The 19,060-nt window shown below is 33.4% G+C and overlaps 1 protein-coding gene across 2 annotated transcripts; it reads right to left on the bottom strand.

Annotated features, from left to right (window-relative positions):
• Positions 1–25: 25 nt before the first annotated feature.
• On the bottom strand, positions 26–5,645 carry LOC142613854 (zinc finger BED domain-containing protein DAYSLEEPER). 2 transcript variants are annotated; one of them, XM_075786378.1, is made up of 2 exons: positions 5,437–5,645; positions 26–2,825 (listed from the first exon to the last, which is right to left on the bottom strand). In XM_075786378.1, the coding sequence occupies exon 2, from the start codon at positions 2,808–2,810 to the stop codon at positions 300–302; it is 2,511 nt and encodes an 836-aa protein (XP_075642493.1). In that variant the 5' UTR covers positions 2,811–2,825; positions 5,437–5,645; the 3' UTR covers positions 26–299. The 2 variants fall into 2 exon arrangements, with proteins under 2 accessions (XP_075642493.1, XP_075642486.1); XM_075786371.1 differs by having other exon boundaries at positions 26–2,828; positions 5,437–5,609.
• Positions 5,646–19,060: the final 13,415 nt, after the last annotated feature.

Raw genomic sequence — 19,060 nt, 5'->3', positions numbered from 1 at the left:
AATGAAATCCAAAATTATGCAGTGCTTAATCAAAATGGAAGCTATTGGGAATGCACATTCAGCATATCAGCAATTGTACATCAGCGTTTCTTGGACTAGGAGCTATCACCCAGCAAACTCTGATACTGAATAGAACTGAAGCTAAAACTAGAAGCTAAATTAATTATATGTCCAAGCACCCAAACTATTCTTAGAATGGTACAAATTGCTAGACCTAATGGCGAATTTGAAACTAGACAATATGGCAACAACCTACCATCATACAAGACACAATGTGACAGAAGTGAAAAACCTAGAATCTAATATTCCATTCTCACAAGAGCATTTGAAGCTTCTGAAGATCCATACTGCATCCAATCCTTAGCACATATAAGGGCTTCCACCGTCTCAGGTCGTAGAGAACTTCGATATCGATCCATCTCCTTGCTTGTCATATCAAATACAGAGTCAGGACCAGTGGTAGATACTGGAATAGACAAAATGTCACGAGCCATCTTTGAAAGAGTTGGGTACTTCATCTTGTTTAGCTTCCACCAACCTAATACATCAAAATCCTGCACACGAGGCAACAAAGACTCTTCCAAATACTGATCCAACTCCGATTTCATCTGTTGGCTAGTAGTCTCCATGATGTATACATCAAAATCTGTGAGTCCATTGTCAGACAGGAGAGTTCCACCCTGGGATTCTTCTTGCTTAATGTTGCTTCCAGCATTTCCTTCGTCTGCATAAGTTGGGGTCAGAGGCAAAGGAAGTGTCACGTATTCATGAAAGAGCTCATGAATTCCATCATCAACAATCTTGATATATGTGGGGGCATCTTCACCATAGATTTTAGTGAAACTGAACTCAACAAGCTTCATCTTGAAACGGGGATCCATGACTACGGCAATTGCCAAAACCAGGCTGCAATCCTTCCAGTATTTTTCAGTTTTTTCTAGCATTATTCTAGCAACGTTGCTGACAAAGGGATCCTCGCTCATAACTGCACGAACCAGTTCTGTCTGAATCTTCCACACTTCGTGAAAGAATGTAATTGCTGTTGGACTAGTTGTGTATGTAAGGATGCTTGCTGCTTCAAAGAGAAGTTTCAAGTATGTACAGAGGGTTTCAACCTGCTTCCAATCTTCCATAGATGGGGCTTCCTTGTAATCAGGGTCAGAAGTATCCAAACAAGAAAACACTTCTTTTAACTCAGAAGCGGCCACCAGCATTTGATATGTCGTATTCCATTGAGATTGATCATCAAGACATAGGCTCCTTTCACTGGGGACTTGAAGCTGTCTTTTGAGCTCAAAAAACTTTTCCTCATGGGATTCTGATGTCTTCACATACTTTACACTGTCCCGGATTTTCTTGATTATTTCTTCCCCGGATCCTAACACATCTTTTGCCACGCTGCTGAAGGTACGGGCAACGCAATTACCAACCAATAATTGACCATTGAGGATAAGTGGGTTCTTAATTGCGAGAAGAGGCCTAAGAGTCTCAAGAGCAGCTTCACTCAGTGACTGACTAAAAGTGAGAGAAAATAACTTGCTCTCCAAACTCCAATCAGAAAGGCAAGCAGCAACTGCATGACTAAGGGCAGTGTCTGAATCAGGATATGGTTCCATTATGACATTGAGAATCCGCCTATGTGACTTCCAATCACTATCAATGAAGTGTCCAGTTATGAACACATAACCTACTGTTTGGCTTGAAGTCCACGTATCCAGTGTAAGGCAAACACGTCCAGGCATGCCCTCAATAAACTTCACAAGGCTTTGCTTTTCCATTAAGTAAGTCGCAACACAATCCCCTTGGACAGTATTGAAACTCACCATGTTGAATCGGGGCTGAAGATTCTGAACAAAAGCTAGAAATCCAGGATGTTCAACCATGTGAAGTGGGTAGTCGTGCATGATGATCATCCTAGCAATCTCATTGCGGCAACGATCCTGATCAAAAGTGATGTAGGGCGAGCTAGGGCTTCTGTAACGTCGTTTTGGTGGATCAGTAGCACTGCCACTTCCCCCCACCCTCGATCGTGGGGTATATGGGCTTTGTTGATTCTGCCCCTGGTTACGTAGAAGCGCTGGGCAGGTCCCCTTGGCAATGTGGCGTTTCAGGTGGCTGGTACCAGCAACTTTAGAACCTGTACTATATGCAAAACTTTGTTTGCATTGCTTACAGCATGCCCGCCTACATCCAGCACTAACATTTTCTATGGTGAAGTGCTCCCATACTATGGACTTCTTTTTCCTCCGCTTGTTAGGCTGTGTTTCTGAATTTGGAAGCTCATTGTTCACTTCTGGGGTGGTTGTTATCATCTTGTTTTCATCTGGGGTTGCCATTGTATGCTCATAATCGGTTTCCATTGTGTGCTCATTTGAGATTACCAAAGCGCGCTCATCTGGGGTCGTCATTGTGTGATCATTTGAGATGACCAACGCGTGCTCATCTGGGTTCACCATTGTGTGATCGTTTGAGATTACCATTGCGTGCTCATCTGGGGCTGCCATTGTGTGATCATTTGAGATTATCATTGTGTGCTCATCTGGGTTTGCCATTGTGTGCTCATTTGAGATTGTCACTGTGTGTTCATTTGATATTTCCATTGTGTGCTCATTTGAGATTGTGTGATCATTTTGGGTTGTCAGTGTTTGCTCATTTGGGGTTGTCAAGGTATGCTCATCTGGGGTTGTCACTGTCTGCTCATCTGGGGTTGCTTTTGTGTGCTCATCTGGGGTTGATTTTGTGTGCTCATCTGAAGTTTCCATCTTATGCTCATCTGGCGTTGCAATCTTCTCTTCGTCCGGGGTTGCCATTGCGAAAGTGAATTCCTGCTATTAGCAGCACAAACCAAAATTACACAACCAATGTGGCTATAGAAAGTATATATGTTAAGCATGAAACCAAAGAATTAATGGATAGATAGATAATGCTATTGTATTAATGAAAGCAAGGAAGACACTAACACAGAACAAGAGCTATAAACATTTGAGAAACCATTCTAATGAGTATGTTACTATATAGCTCAAAACTTAGAGTAATTAGTAGTTAAGGAGAACATAATAAAACAATACAACTTTAAGTTAATGACAAAATCATCTGAAGAACAGTTGAAAACAAGTACCACAAAGAGATAATTCCCATGTGCACAGCCAAGAAAGTGCTTGCATGCAAGGTGGGATCAAGCACAACTTGCCTTCAATCCAAGGGAACACAGAACACCTTAATAGTTTATACATAGGGGCTACACTAGATGGTGAACAGACAAAATTTACCTTTGAAGATAACTCATTCAAAGAGATGTAAACTAAAGATATCACAAGACAGAGCCAACTTCGGATTTGACAAACAAACAATCACACGTGTCCCATTGCTTATGTTAATTAAAAGGTACAAATACTAATTCATGTCAATAAATGAGAACATGAAACATTTAGTACAGATATCAAAAAATTTAGAAATCGATGCAGAAAATGAAGCATTATATAAAGAAACATCAAAACATAAGCTAATGAGATGACTATGAGGTATACATACATTCTACCAGTCAGCACAAAACAACAATTTTTTATTCTTTTATTCTTTGATAGGTAAAAATAACTTTACTAAAGAAAGGCTACTTCATGTACAAAGGACACAAAGAAGCCTAAAGAATACAAAATTGGATAGTGGTCATCACTCATCCCAGCATCCTAGGCATGGGAGTTGTGAAGCATTGCTCCATCAATCATTTGTACCATTCAGATATCAGCAACTAGTATAACGTACAGGAGCTGTACCCCAAATACAAAAATGAAAAAACACCATGAAGAAGGGAAGAAGTGACTTTCTTGCTAGTTGGGCAGGGTGGTTTAAACAGCAATGTTATAGCAAATTTTGGAATGCACAACCACACTTTGTCTCATATAGTGTGTTCAGGTGGAAAGGAATAGTAGAACATTTGATGGTGTTGAACTCAGGCTAAATAAGCATAACCTTTTATTCTAAGATTGCTATTTCAATGGAAGGCTAGGCAGATGTCAGTTTGTTCTTTTGCAACGCTTGTGACCTTTTAAGTTTTGAAGCTTTTGAGGGGGTACTTTTGTATCTTTCTTGTACTTGAATTGTACCCCTTTTTCATTCTCTTAAAACAAATATGTTTGTCCAAAAAAACGCATAAGTTAATGAGAACATAGGGGGAAGTACAAATGAACCAGCAGGCATTCGGAAAATTTAATTAAAACAACCTCGATGAGATACAACAACTGAGAACTGTTTAAGTTTCTTTTCTTCTTTCAGCTTACAAAGGAAAATATCGTGAGTGTCACCAAAGAAATTTGTTCCAAGATTAGTTTCTTCAATATTTCCTAAACGCTTTTTAATTGTCACAAGCCATCTGATGAAGACGGTCCATCTTAGCAATTTTTGCATAATTTAACATGCATAAACTAATAGAGATAACTTTGTACCAGTTTATCAGTTCCTGAAAAGTTTCTACATTAGACAACTAATAGTCTTATAGTGATGTTCAACACTGTAACTGTGTCAATTTTTTGAACAACCAAATTTTTAACAAACGCAAGCATACAAGAACATGGCTACACTTAAGAAAATTATGTAGATATGGACTGGACCCCAAGTGGGTTTTTGTTGGACCCATTATCCCATATGCATGGACGACTTAGATTTGTGCAATATATTGAAAGTTACACGGCTCATATATACCTTAACAATCAATAACAAACTCGTTTCACATACCCAGTATGCTTTACTAAAACCGTTTGGCAAACCAAACCTGTGTTACATATGCTTTCTCAGTTTAAAGCGCCCCAAGTCCAACACAGATTGTGTCCGTGTCACTAACTTCAAAAGCTCAAACAAACGCCCAGCACTATATAATACTATCATGGCTTAATAATAATGGGCCGGGCTTGGGCCACAAGGGCCCACTCAAAAACATGAGCAAAGTCAACTTGACCTCCCTAGAGACTCGGAGAGTCCTCACACGGACGGTCCACTCGATCATGTCCATCTTTTTAGATCTAATAATGTAAAATTGGGACCAACATGGGTCAGGGTTAAATGGGTAATTTGCTATAGTGGGCTAAAACTAAAAACAGTATCAACACAAAAGCAAAAACCAAAACCAGATCTAGGGTTTGATTTGGGCTTCTTCAAATTCAAGATTTAAAATAAAAAATAAAAAAAATTCAGCCCGGAACAAATTAAAAAAACCCAGTAATCACAATCATGAATCAATAACAACCCGATCATCATCCTCAACACCCAACGAAAACCCATTTCAAATATCTGCAACTTTCAAAAATCACACAATAAATGAACAACCCCAGCTAATCAATCAACGAAAAGACGAAATTGAACACAATTAACAAAGAAGAACGAAAGCAAAAAGCGTATCAGACATAATCGCAGAAAAATTAGGGTTAGGGTTAGGGTTTTTACCGGAAGAGAGAGAGAGAGAGAGAGAGAGAGAGGAGGAAATCAAGGATCGGAGACGAGAGAGCGTGAGAGCTCGGAGCTCCGAGCTTCAAGGGCCGCGAGAGATCTAGGGTTTTTGCACAGAGTGAGAAAGAGAGCGAGAGGAGTGAGAGAGAGATTGGGCTTGGAACGAACCCGAGAAGCTAATTGGACCGAAATGAAAGGTAGTGGTTGGGACTGAGTTTGGTTTGGTTTTCGGGGGATAAGAATTTGGGAGAAAGATTAAAAATAGGACTCGATTATTTTTTCCTTTTGGGTATTGGACTTTTTGGGAGAGAGGTCCAGACCACTTATTATTATTATGCTCTCTCACACACTCTCACTCACTCACAGTCTTAGTCATAGCCTTTGAGTCTGAGAGTCTCTCTCTCTTTCTTTCTTTAACTATATAGGCTCGGACCACAAAGCCCAGCCTCTCTTAACCAGTGGTTCGGCTTGGCTTCTTAATAGGGGAGTGTTTTTAACTTGGTCTTTTTGTTGTTTGTTTTTGGGGTTTATACGTGTGGGGGCGTGTAGCCCACCGAATATAGTGGACTACTACTACTACAACTCCTACTACTATTTATCAATAAAGGGGTCCACATGAAAGAGTGGTTGCTTTTTGGGGGAGTGAATGTGTTGTGTTTTGTTTTGTTTATTTTGTTTTTAATATTAATTTTTATATATATATATATAAAAAAAAGCCCAATCATGTGTCCAAGAATCCCTTTTGATCTTTGTAGGACTTTTAGTTCTTAGATGCTACTTGTGAGGCTCAGATTCAATCTGACCCAACTAGGGTTTAGCTTGGGTTGGCAAAGTAAGTAAGGAAAGGCCATCTTGAGTCTTGACCCGTGATGATGATGTGAATTGTGTTAGGTTACTTAGCAATCAGTGGCTATTATTGTCTTTTTTCATAAGAAGAATTTTTCAGCCCAAACCAGCTTGGTTGTTGGTTCAAATTTCAAATCCTTGCATTCATTTTTTTGTTTTCTTTTTCAAACAGTACGATGCAGGTTCAAACCTTGTCTCATATTCCAATATATTAGTTTCATTATCATATTTTTCTATCATGCGATATGATTTGAATATATAATTGCTCCATCATAATTGCCCTTTTTTTAACATAGAATCATTACAAATATAGGATTTTTTTTTTTTTTTTGTAGATGAGTTTCAATCTCAATTTCTTCATTCAACAATAACAAATTTTATTAATTGAATTAATTAGAATTACTTCATTATCATAATTGATGGTCAAAATTTTGTAACAAATCATGGCAAAGAATTTTGAATGTTGGTTGTCAATTAGCGATTGTTAAAATAAATAAATAAATAAATAAAAAGAGAGAGAAAGAAGTCAACTATTGTTAAGGAAACGTAGATTTATCTCAATAGAGGAGTTTCTTCTAAAAAAAAAAGTCAATAGAGGAGTTGGTTTGCTCTGCACAAAGAACAAGTTCAACTAAATCCGACTAATATGTTTTAGTCATGAAATTAATTATTTAGAAAAAAAATTGCAGTAGTTTGAAAATTCCAAATCTTTTGCTAAATTGAATATTATTAAATAATTTAGACTAAACTTTCAAATTTCAATACATTATTCATTTAGTAATTCATTATTCATTTGAGTGAAAGTTGACATTTAGTTTTTTTTCTTTTAGGATAAAATAAGAATTAAATTATGGTATCTATTCTATGATAATGACTCTTTATTATCAGGTCAAGACATTAATTAAATTTTTTAAGAAGATGAAACTTGAATTTTAAATATTTTATTCAACAACAAAACACTTTGCAGATTAAATTAATTGTAACTCACAAAGTTGAAAATTAGTTGAAGGTGAAGTTAAGTTCTCTAGAAGACTAGGATGCACAACAATAAATTTAAAGTCAAGAAAAAACCACAATTGTCAATAGCATTTTCTAACACGATAATACATCATGCCACTTGGCGTGGTGAGTAGAGAGTAGTAGTGACTAGTGACTTTGTGATGTGAGGTGGTTCATCCATCAAGGACTGGAAATATTAGGAATTCCAGCTACAACTAGAAGCCCATACGTAAGATCCAAACACTATGGCCCATTGTCAAATTGATATATGAGCCGAATGATAGTGAAATTACACTAAAATAAACTGGTGTGAGCAAATTCGAGTACACTTATTTTTCCCTCCAATTTTCTAGCCCAATGGCTGCCCCACCCCACTTGACAATTTCAAGAGGTCCAGTCTTTTATGTTGTTGCTAGCTTAACTGGAAAGTTGAGATGGGGGACAGCTTGGGCTACGTTTTAGGGTGGGGAGCCAACGACGTGGACTTGAGTCTAGGGTTTTTGTTTGATTTTTAAAATGAATAATTTTGGACATACCAGTCGTATACTTAATTTCACAACTTGCTAACAAGTGTAATTGTGATTGATCAGTATTTTTTTGCCCACTATTAACTTATACGACTCACCACTTTTCGTTGATCACTTATAATCGCACAAGTCAACAAATTGTGAAATTTGGTGTAAAAATGCTTGTATCTGTAGTATTATTATTTTAAAATTAATTAGTTTTAACCGGCGCTTGTGTGATATTTGATTTGATAATTGATAGTGGAAAAAATGTAATTAAATAATCTTGAAAATTGGAGGAGTAATAACTAATAAGTGAAAATTGTAATTTGAATAGGGTAAACCAATCGCAATTCCATTGTAATTCGTAATTAATCAATGATCTTCTATCATTTACCTTACCGTTCATTTTCAGAAGCATCTTTAATTTGTGGCTCAATAGTTTAGGCATTTTTTTTCTTTTCTTTTTTTAAATTTTAATTTTTTTAATGTTTTTATAAATTTGATAGTTTCTTAAGTAGTTGTTTGTTTCTATCTTTTAATGCAGAATACTGAACTTCAAAGAAAGAAAAAGAAAAAGAAAAAAAGCTGACAAGTCATGTTTGTCATCCCCAGTGATTTAGCAAAAAGAACTATAGAGTTTGACAGTTTGTTGTTGCTTCCATCTTATGCCTTTTTGTTGGCATGAATTTCATCCTTTGACTTTATCCTATGGTAGACTTAAGTCATTAGATTCCAGCATCATAAGATCCACTCATAAGTATGAAAGGCATATGTAACATACATACATATATTTTAGGGTGAAATTTAATTTAGTCCATTCACTTTTATTTCAATTTTTCAAATTAGTTCCTAAAATATAATTTGTCAATTTAGCCTCTCACTTTGTAAAAATAAATCAATATGATCCTTATATCCAAATCTACTAGCAAATGACGCCATTCAATCATCTTTTTTTAATAATTAAAAATCCAATTGAAAAAATTCTTGACATATTTCTTGATAAGTATTAGTATTTAAAAATAAATAAATAAACACGAACTATATAATTCATGTCAAGTTAATAGTATTTGTTCCTCAATTATTGTTTCGGTCTCTTTTTTTGGGCCACCCGGTGGACCACATAAATGGACGAGAGACTATATGGTTTTGGGCTTCCAAATGCTAATGGTTTTAATGGTTAAAACTATAAGATGATGGGCCTTCAAGCCCAATATTGATAAACAAAACGATGTCGTGCAAGATGCTACCAATTCAAGTGGGACCTTGAGCCTAACCCATTTGGTAAGTAGTAATAAATTCCTAAGCTGAGGTTAACCTTGAGCTTTTATTGAATAATCCAGCCCACCACATCCATGATTCATGCATGTGATGTGCCCTTATAGTCCATGGGATTTTGTGTCTAAGTAAGAGGGAAGTTGTTTGGTAGGAGAGGAAGACGAAACTTGGAGAATAAGGTTAAGGGGTGTGATGAGGTACATGCAACTCAAACTCGTGTTTCTTTAAACTTTAAAGGCATATTTTATGGATTAGAAGTTAGAACCCATGGTTTCAACGAATGGTGCATGCGTTATGATGTTTAACGGGTAAGTTTTCTTACTTTTCAGCCCAAATTTTGGTCATCATTCACATCACCACTTTTATCTCCTTAAGAGCATGTCACATTGATTGTATGAGTATCTCCAACAACCTACTTAAAATTTTAACCATATTTTAGCTTTAAAAAAAAAAAAACACTTTTTATATTGTAGTTAGCTTACTTGTTCAAATACGTGGATGGTTCAACTCTTTAGTTTGGATTGGTTGCAACCAATTGGAATTTGGATTAAAGCTTGGATTGGTTGGGCAACACCTCTTTTGATTGGATTGGATGCGTGGCTTGGGTAGTTTTGATATTTGTTGAGAAGTATTATGTGATGTCCACAAAAATCACAACATTTTTATAGTAAATTATAAGTGGTAAGTTATTATTAATTCTCATTTGAACTTATCATTGAAATTACTTTTTTATTCACCAATAATAACTACTAACAACTTATCACTTATAATTGTTATGAAAATAGGAAAATACTAATGAATGCCCTTAGGGCATTGGTTAATAAATCATTTTAAAAAAGTTTTTACGGGAAAAGAAAATAAAACAATTAATATTTTAACAGTTTTTTTCATTTCCCTTAAAAATGATGTCAAAACTTTCTTAAATTGGATTGTTAACTAATGCCTTAAGGGCATTCGTTAGTATAACCTATGAAAATATTATAAATTTAACATTTCTCTATTTATATAGAGCAATGATGTATTCTTGATGATATAGGTATGTAATTAATGGAAGGCTAGTTTTGAGTCAAGTTTAGGCTAGGAAAGTCATAGACTAGACTTGAGGTATTAGAGAGGTTAGAGTATCATGGTCGTAAGAAATGATTAGTAGCTAGTCACCTAATGGCTCTTTTCTAAAAACTCTCACAAATATTTCCTTGTGTGCTTTGCAAATGAAAAAGTCTTCTCTGTTTATACATAAAGGTTAGAGAGTTGGAATTGATTTGGGATTCTCTAAGACATAAATTTATGGAGTAGTAACTCAAAAGAGTCGTAAGTCGTAACTATGCCCTATAAATTGAAAAGAGAGAGAGAGAGAGAGAGAGAGAGAGAGAGAGAGAGAGAGAGAGAGAACGGTTGAATTTAGGGGAACCTCAAGTCAAGTGTCGAATAGACACTTGGATTCAAGTTCAATATTTTGTGCCTTATTTCTAGTTTTTATGACTTTTGACCCTATTTTTTTTTGTCATTTTTAAGAGTTCCATCTAACTTTGGGACTCACTATTTTTTAGTCTCCTATGAGTTTGAATCCATTAGGGAAAGCTTATTAACTTCAAACACTTTTAATTAATTAGAATGATTAAATAGTTAATTAAATCCATTAAACTTCCTAACAAATTTGACTCTTGGAATTAATTAGATGCATGCATCTTCACCTTTATTTTTTACATGTCTGAATACAACTATGACATATAATTAATTAATCATAGTTGCAACTTGCATGTGTTCGGCTCTAACTATTAGAAATTACATTAACCGTTGAATCTTAATTAAGCTATAACTTATTAACTTTTAATTTCTAAGATCCAATTACAACACAATATATTGTTTTGATCATTATAATTTCTAGATTTATTTTTAATGAAATATTGAAAGATCGTGTAATGATTTAAGGAAAAACATTAGCCACATCTACGCTATACCTCAAAAGAACTAGTCACAATTAATTGAGGTTCTTTGTAGTTGTTAATAAATCCTAGATTTATCCAGTAAATGTCTTATATGGGACTCACTATACAATCAATCAAATTGGGACATCACAGATCGAACGGTCAAAATTATAAATTTTCTGTTATGCTATGAAACTATAACTCTGTCAATGATGCGTTAAACAGAGGTTGTAAAATGGGATGTCTACACCACCCTATTTAGCAAAGCCCTTTCCTCTTGTAGTTAGGGCTAAACTACCTCCTTATAATCGAACACAGGGGCAGTGGCCACCCCAAAATTTTAAAAACTTATTTTATATTATGTATAAGTACTTAAAACTTTAAATATTTAGCTACAAAAATAAAAGTTAGTCCCCCCCAAATGTTTGAGTTAGTCCAATGATGCTCTTAAAAACCAATAAAATTTTTCAATTGGTCTAGTAATTATAGAGACAAGGTAGTTTTTGTTTTCTATAATTTGTTTTTTTTACATGTTCAATATCAAACTAGACAGTTTTTGTATACTCATTGGAGTTTAAAAGATGATAAGTTCCCCTAAAAAATTATCTTGCAAATATACATATGTGAAAGTTGTTAATTTTATATACAATGTATTTATAAATTATGACTTACTCTAATATTAAAATATTAATTTTTATATTTGTGTATGTGCATTTACGGATGTGTGTGATGGTTTATCTTGACTTAAGACTAATAAATTAATACCAAAATTTGCCCCCCCCCAAACAAAAAATCCTAGCTACGCCCCTGATCGAACACTACAAGTAAGGAAAAAACCACAACCAACTCATGCATCCACGCAAGCTCACTCAGATGTAAAAGTTGTTCTTATATATACCCTGACTTAAGAATCACAAAAAAATTGGCTACAAAAATAAGAGCAATACTACATCCACAATATTTTCATCATAATTTTATAACGATTCTTTTGTGGTAAGATGAAACTGATTCTAATTTGGATCCAATATTGACATAACTTTTTTACCCCACCAATAACATCTTGTTGCATAAGATTTGCTATGAAAATGTTGAGGACGTAACATTACTTCAAAATAACTTTAGCCCCAAAACATAATCCTTAACCGCTTAAATAATAATAAAAAAATGGCTTAAATAACAACAAAATAAAAATGAGCACAAATAACAACAAAAACAATTCAAACAGAAAAAAGACTAGAAAAAACAACAAGTAAACATATTATTCAATAAAAGCCTATTCAAAACAAAAATAAATAAAAATCTTTAATCATTCAAATTTGTAACTCATTCAACCCATTACATAATAATAATCTTTTATTTTATTTTTCCTTAAAAAAATGTATCAAGGGAAATATTGTAGTAACAACTTCTCATTATCGGGTGCCGGTAGTCATGCTCTCTTTGACTTTACAGTCGCAACAATTTTGCTCTCTTAGCAACTTAGCTCGCAATTGTAGCAAATATCATTTGTTTCTCTTCCTCTATTTTTCTCTTCCTTATTGTTTTTTCAGACTATCTCTCACTTTATTAGTCTCATATCTACATTCTTAGTTCCCACTTTCTCTCTTATCGATCAATATTTTTTCCTTTTTCTCTTTGTTAGTATTAAGAAATTATAATACTTCATATATATGCTTTGATATACTAAGTTATTTTTTATTCAGATTTTGTATGATTTAAGTTTTTTAGTGACCATCTTAAAAACAATTCTTAGAGCCAGCACTAGTAAGGCTAACCCTTGACCATGACAAAAAGGGCAGTATGCTGAAGTAAAAGTTAACACTTTCTTAACCAAGAATCAATATCCACTTAGTGTGTTTGTATTATAATTTTGCTGATTTGTTAAATGTATGGAAAAGTACATTTGTAGATAGATTTTTCACCACTACCCTCCTTCAAAAAATTAACCACTTTTTTGCTTTCATCATTGACGTAAAATCATCTTAATTAACTCTTTAAATCCACTTGACGCCCATTAATTTGGCAAAGATTATATAAATTTATGCTTCATGTTCATCAAAGAGGTAAGGAAGTGTTCAATAACATTGTATATATGCTCTCCTTCATTGAGAACTAAGATTTAAATTCCTTCTTTCCAGCTGTATTATCGAGGAAGAGAAAAAAAAATGCATGGAAGTGATGACTTAGCTTTACTAGCTAGCTAACATGTGTCACCCAAAGTTATGTTATCCCTAGTTGGGTTTACTTACCTCCTCATTTTATCATTTGATCTTGATTTATTAGGTTTAATTCAACCTCGCCGAATCTCACTTATTTTGCCTTTTTACACTTTCTTTCAACAGTAATAAGATTGACCTTCATTCATTCCTCAATTGATTTACTTTTGTTTTGTTGTAACAACCTAGATTGATTTTGATTTTGTTGTTGTTGTTGTTATCATGATCTCTTACGGTGTGTTTGTTTATTGGTGAAATAGGGTGTATGAAAAACTTTTGAGAGAAAATGAGAAGGAAATTTTTTGAAGTGTGTTTGGTTGAGTGAGAAGGAAGAAAAATAAATGGTAGAACTCATGTGTCTTCTCTCCAGACTCGCCAAAAAGTTTTCTCCCAAAATTAGAACGAAGATGAGGCTACTTAATGATAAAAATGGCTACGTGCAACTAATTCCTCCTCTCTTTTTTTCTTTTTTTTTTTTGTGTTGTCTTGGGGGCATTGCCTCCCTTTTTTCTTTTTCTTTTGTTGTCTTTTTTCTTTTCCTATCTTGGTCTGGGCGTTGCCTTCTTCTCCCACTTCCCCCCCTTTTTTTTTTTAATCTATTTCCTAGGTGTTGCCTTTTTCTTTGTTTAACTGCACATGATTTTTTTTGACATGTTTTTTTTTTAAAAAAAATTTAATGAATTGAGTGATTTTTTTTTGTCATTTATTTGTTTTAATTGGCCATCATTTTTTAATAAGGGTATATAAGTAAATTTATACAAACTCACTTTTTTCATTTCTCTGTTTTTCTTCCAACCAAACAAAAATGAAAGAGATTAAAATATTTTCTATCATCTCACTTTTTCATCATTTCACCATTTTTTATCTTCTCATTTTTCCATCCCTTCAACCAAACGAACCCTTAAAAGGAGTTAACTTTGGGCTGGAATTTTGACTTGAGTTTGTTGGATATATTAATTTGGGCCATGATGAAAGAAAGCCAATATATGTCCATAGCTTTTTCAATTTTTCATAATTTTTTTTTAAAATAGATGATTAATGTATACTTTAAGACATACATTAACCGAACTCATGCACACACGCTTGGCTACAACAGTGAATTACAGCCAGGGTTTAGGTGTGAAGGCATTTGTCCCAATTATTTTGTGCAGGTTTACATAAATTTTTTCTGTGAAATTTGAAAAAAAAAAAAAATATATATATATATATATATATATATATATATATGTACGTAGCTTCGACCAAATTAAGTGTCCAGTACTGTCCTACACTCACTCCTACTAGTACTACATTATCATTTTGCTTATGCCATTAACTTTCTGCACCGTACATGCATGTCAATTAAAAACCGATGGCTGTCGCAATCTCCAGTTTGAAAACTTTGAATGGAATGGAATTCAATTTTAGTTGATGCAGATATAATACGCAGTCATTACTCATTACTCAATACTCTCCTTCGCTTGCAGCTTTTGCAAAAAAAGTGACTAAAAGCTTTCTCTAAATAATCTTTGAATATATATAGGTGCGACTTCCTTAATACAGTAGTCAACTCTTGATTAATCAAACATGCACGTCCCATGTGTTAATTAATGAACATATATATATAATTAAATTTATACTCGTACTTTCTTAATTAATTGTTTGTAAATAGGAAGACAAACACAAGTCTACCCTCATCAATGTTCTTGGCTTAAAATAATGGTACACTAGGCTGTAAATAGATTTAAAAAAATGTAGAAACTTTGAACAAAAAGAAAATGGTAGAAAATGAAGGAGCATTGTAGGGTGATACTAATTGGGAATGGGAAAGACAATGTTCTGGGTTCAATCAAATCGACAAACGCCGTCCCGTCGTGTCGGGCATGTGTGTTTGTGTTTGTACACAGTAGTAGATAGAGTCACTGATATACTGACAAAAGAGTACATACATTTCCATGCATTTGTCCCTAGCTTCCTACACGTGCAAACTTTTCCAGACTGGATGGTTTGCTTTTTCCACGCTAGTTTTGTTCAATTTTTCATATTCTTGTCAGAAGGACAATCGAAAATTTTGAAATACTATCAAGTTATATACATAAAATATCATACTCTCGTTTTCTTATTTTCATCAATACCATGAAAAAAGCGTGAAAGATTGTAAGAGAAATAAGCCTTTGAATTGATTACATTATAAGAGACGAATATATATAAAGGGGGAGACTAATATATCTAAAAGGTTCGGTTAATTTAATCATTTTTTTCATTTTTTCATTAAAAAAAAAAAAAATTTCTAAAAAGTCAGTTACTTTTTTTGGTTAATATATGTTCTTGAGACATACATTAATAAAATTATATATAAATAATAATAGAACAAAGTTTAACTCTAAACTAACTTAGAACTATTTTTTTTAACTTGTTATGTGACGATTTTTAAAGCTATTTATGTTTATTATTTAAATAAGTAACTTGACTCATTAAAAGAATTAAGTGACGAAAATTATATATGAATTATATTTTCAATCACCATATAGTAGGTTAGAGGGAAATAGCTCTAAATTGACTTAAAGTGAAACTTTTTTCTAACTAAAGGAGAGAAATGCGGTATTGGATTCAATTTTTGGGAGTAAATTAAAATTGATGGGAAGTGTTACTTTTGCAAATTTTTTTATTATAAAGAGGTTACCTTTGCATTTCTATTGATTTTGATTAACTACCTTTGATTTTATTGATTTATTTAAGTGTATACACGATAAATGTATCAATTGTTACAATAATGTTAAAGATACAAAATTATTCACAACTTTTTTAGTTAGATTCACTATATATTAATATAAATTTTATTATGTATCAATCATGGCAGCCAACAGGTCATATCAATAATTGTAAAAAATTTATGAAAATTTTGACACGTCGTCGAAATAGAGACTAAACTCTTTGCTATAACTTATAACTTCTTATGACCATTTTCGGAAAAAGTTTTAGTTTATCATTTTAACAGAATTAGTGATAGTCCCTTTTCTTGGTCCGAAATTCATTTTTGTCTTGTATTCAAGTAATTCATAAAAGTTTCATTAATATTTCCTAAAGGTTGGAATTTAAATAATCTTCTTCTTGTCAAAGATCATATGAAGAGGAATTTACAAAACTTATTTTCTAAACCTCACACTGCAGGTTATGCAAGCCCAATAAGAGTAGTTTACAATGCAAGGTGAAGAATGTCAATAATCTCCCACCAAATTTAAAATGCTAACGATTTCAATTAATACAAATTTTTTATGGTCTATTTAGATTGAGGGAAGGGAGCAAGAGTAGAGTATTGACCGAAAATTACCATTCTTTTAATCCAAATGGACCAATAGTGTCGAATTAAAAGACTTACACAAAATTCTATATTCATCATTCATTCATGGTTGAGTACTAAGAAGGAATTAACTCTTGTAATGTAGCCTCCAAAATATTCCAGCAATGACTAGGAAAACAAAAATCACACCACCAAATCCAAAAGCTTTCAAAATCCTCCTCATTCATCCATTGTTGACTTGTTGTAACTGATTAATAAATAAAGCAAATCAAGCAAAAGTTTCTACCTACATACGCCCTAATTTCACCGTTAACTAAATTTTCATTTATGCTTGCCTTTTTATATGATCACTAGTTAGGGCAGCACCTGCAAGGCACGTGCTTACCATGGAAAAAAAAATTAATAAATAAGGTCACTTCTAGATTTTATTTGTATAACAAAACAAATATATGAATCATTTTATTTTTAAAGTGTATAGAGATTTATATTAATCAAAATAGACATTAATTTTAAGAATTTTGATAATTATATCGTAAAAAGTTAATCTTATTCACATAAGAATTTTGATCAACCACAAAGTTAGGGTAGCTATTTAACATATAAATATTTATTTAAGTATAATAGCTTTTCAGTACATACTTGCTAAAGACAATATATCTACTCTCCAAAACTTTTAAGAATAATAACGAATATCATCATCTTCAATATACATTTATATTGTAAACACATAAAAATTGGCAAATGTTGTACACATTTACAAAATTTGTACAATTTTTTTTTTGCAAATGTATATAATATTTGCTACTTTTTGTGTGTATACAATGAAAGCTTACATTACAAGTAGAAAAACATATAAAGATCCTTTAAAAGAAAAAAACAAACTCAAACCAAGTTGGTGAACTTGAAAAAAAAAGGGGGGGGGGGAACCGGGGAAGGCAAGTCACTAAATCAAAAATACTGTTCATAACACTATTCATGAGCCTATTTGATATTTTTATATATAGAAAAAAGAGCACAAATCGATGACTGAAAAAAAATGAACAATACATATTGGACAAACTAAAAGTACTGTAGTTTTTACACATTCACCCAACAAGTGTCACAACATTTTCATAAAACATTTATTTTTAGTTATGGTTGGTCACAGTTTCATATTTTATTATTTTATTTTAACTAATAAAAAAATTGACACCTCAATAATTATGAAAATATTGTGAAATTTGTTGTGTCAGTATAACTATATATGCGAGTTCTTATAAATACTTAAAGGGAAAAAAAGTACAAATAGAAGATTGGGAAAAAAAAAAAACACTCTAGTTGCTGTAGCTACAGTGGCACTTGAACAAACCAAAATAACACTGTAGCAACTGTTCAAAACTTTGAAAAAAAAAAAGTGATTAACTAAACCAAACGTGTACTGTAGCGGCATTGCCGCTTTTTATATAGTTAATATAAAAAATTAACACCTCAATAATTGTGAAAATATTGTGAAATTTGTTGTGTCAGTATAACTATATATGCCGGTTCTTATAAATATTTATAAGGGAAAAAAATTACAAACGAAATACTGGAAAAAAAAAAAAAAAAGGCTATAATTATTGTAGCTACAGTGCCACTTGAACAAACTAAAGTAAGAGCAATTGTATCAGTTGGTGTATAAGTGTGTATAATAAAAGAAATGCTCAAATTTACACATTTTTGATAAACAACAGCCCACATCAGTAAGTGCATAAGTGTGGATATTTTACATTTTCCTTCAAATTGCTACAATACTGTGTAAATATACATGGTTACTGTAGCTGTGTAAAATCTTATTTTATATATTTTTCTCTCACCTCTCTTCTTTCTCCATCTGACTTCTCTCTCTCTGCCTCTCTCTCTTTCCCTCTCCCTCTTCCTCTAAACGAGACAAAACCCATCAACCACCGAGCATCGACCATTGTTCAACCACCACCACAACAACACCACCCACCACTGCAACAACATCACCCACCTCCGCAACCTAGCAACACCCACCATCACCACCAAATTCAAAAACAGAAACCCAAAATAAAAAAAATCAACCCAAAATAAACAAAATAAATAGAAAATTAAACTAAAATCAACAAAAAAATCAACCCAAAATAAACAAAAACAAAAACCAAATTCAAGGATCGGATCAGAGCTCGGTCAGATTGAGAAACAAAGGATGGAGCTGGGATCGGATCGGAGCTAGATCGGATCGAGAAACAGAGGACGGAGCTGGGATCGGATCGAGAAACAGAGACGAAGCTCGGATCAGACCGGAGTTGGATCGGATCGAGAAACAGAGACGGAGCTCGGATCGGATCGGAGCTGGATCGGATCGAGAAATAGAGACGGAGGGTTGATCTGAAATGGGTAGAGAGAGAGAGAGAGAGAGAGAGAGATGAATAAAAAATGAACAGAAGGAGAGAGAGATGAATCAGAAATGAACAGAAGAGAGAGAGTGCGCGCGTCAGACAGTTGAGATAAATAATAAAAAATGGTGAGAAAATTGATTATTTAATTAATAAATGTAATAGAATAGATGAACTGATGTGAGTGTTT

The sequence above is a fragment of the Castanea sativa genome, chromosome 1 (assembly GCF_040712315.1).
Source record: "Castanea sativa cultivar Marrone di Chiusa Pesio chromosome 1, ASM4071231v1".
Classification (NCBI taxonomy): domain Eukaryota; kingdom Viridiplantae; phylum Streptophyta; class Magnoliopsida; order Fagales; family Fagaceae; genus Castanea; species Castanea sativa.
The sequence above is the reverse complement of the archived record's forward strand: the minus strand, read 5'-3'. Positions and strand labels throughout refer to the sequence as shown.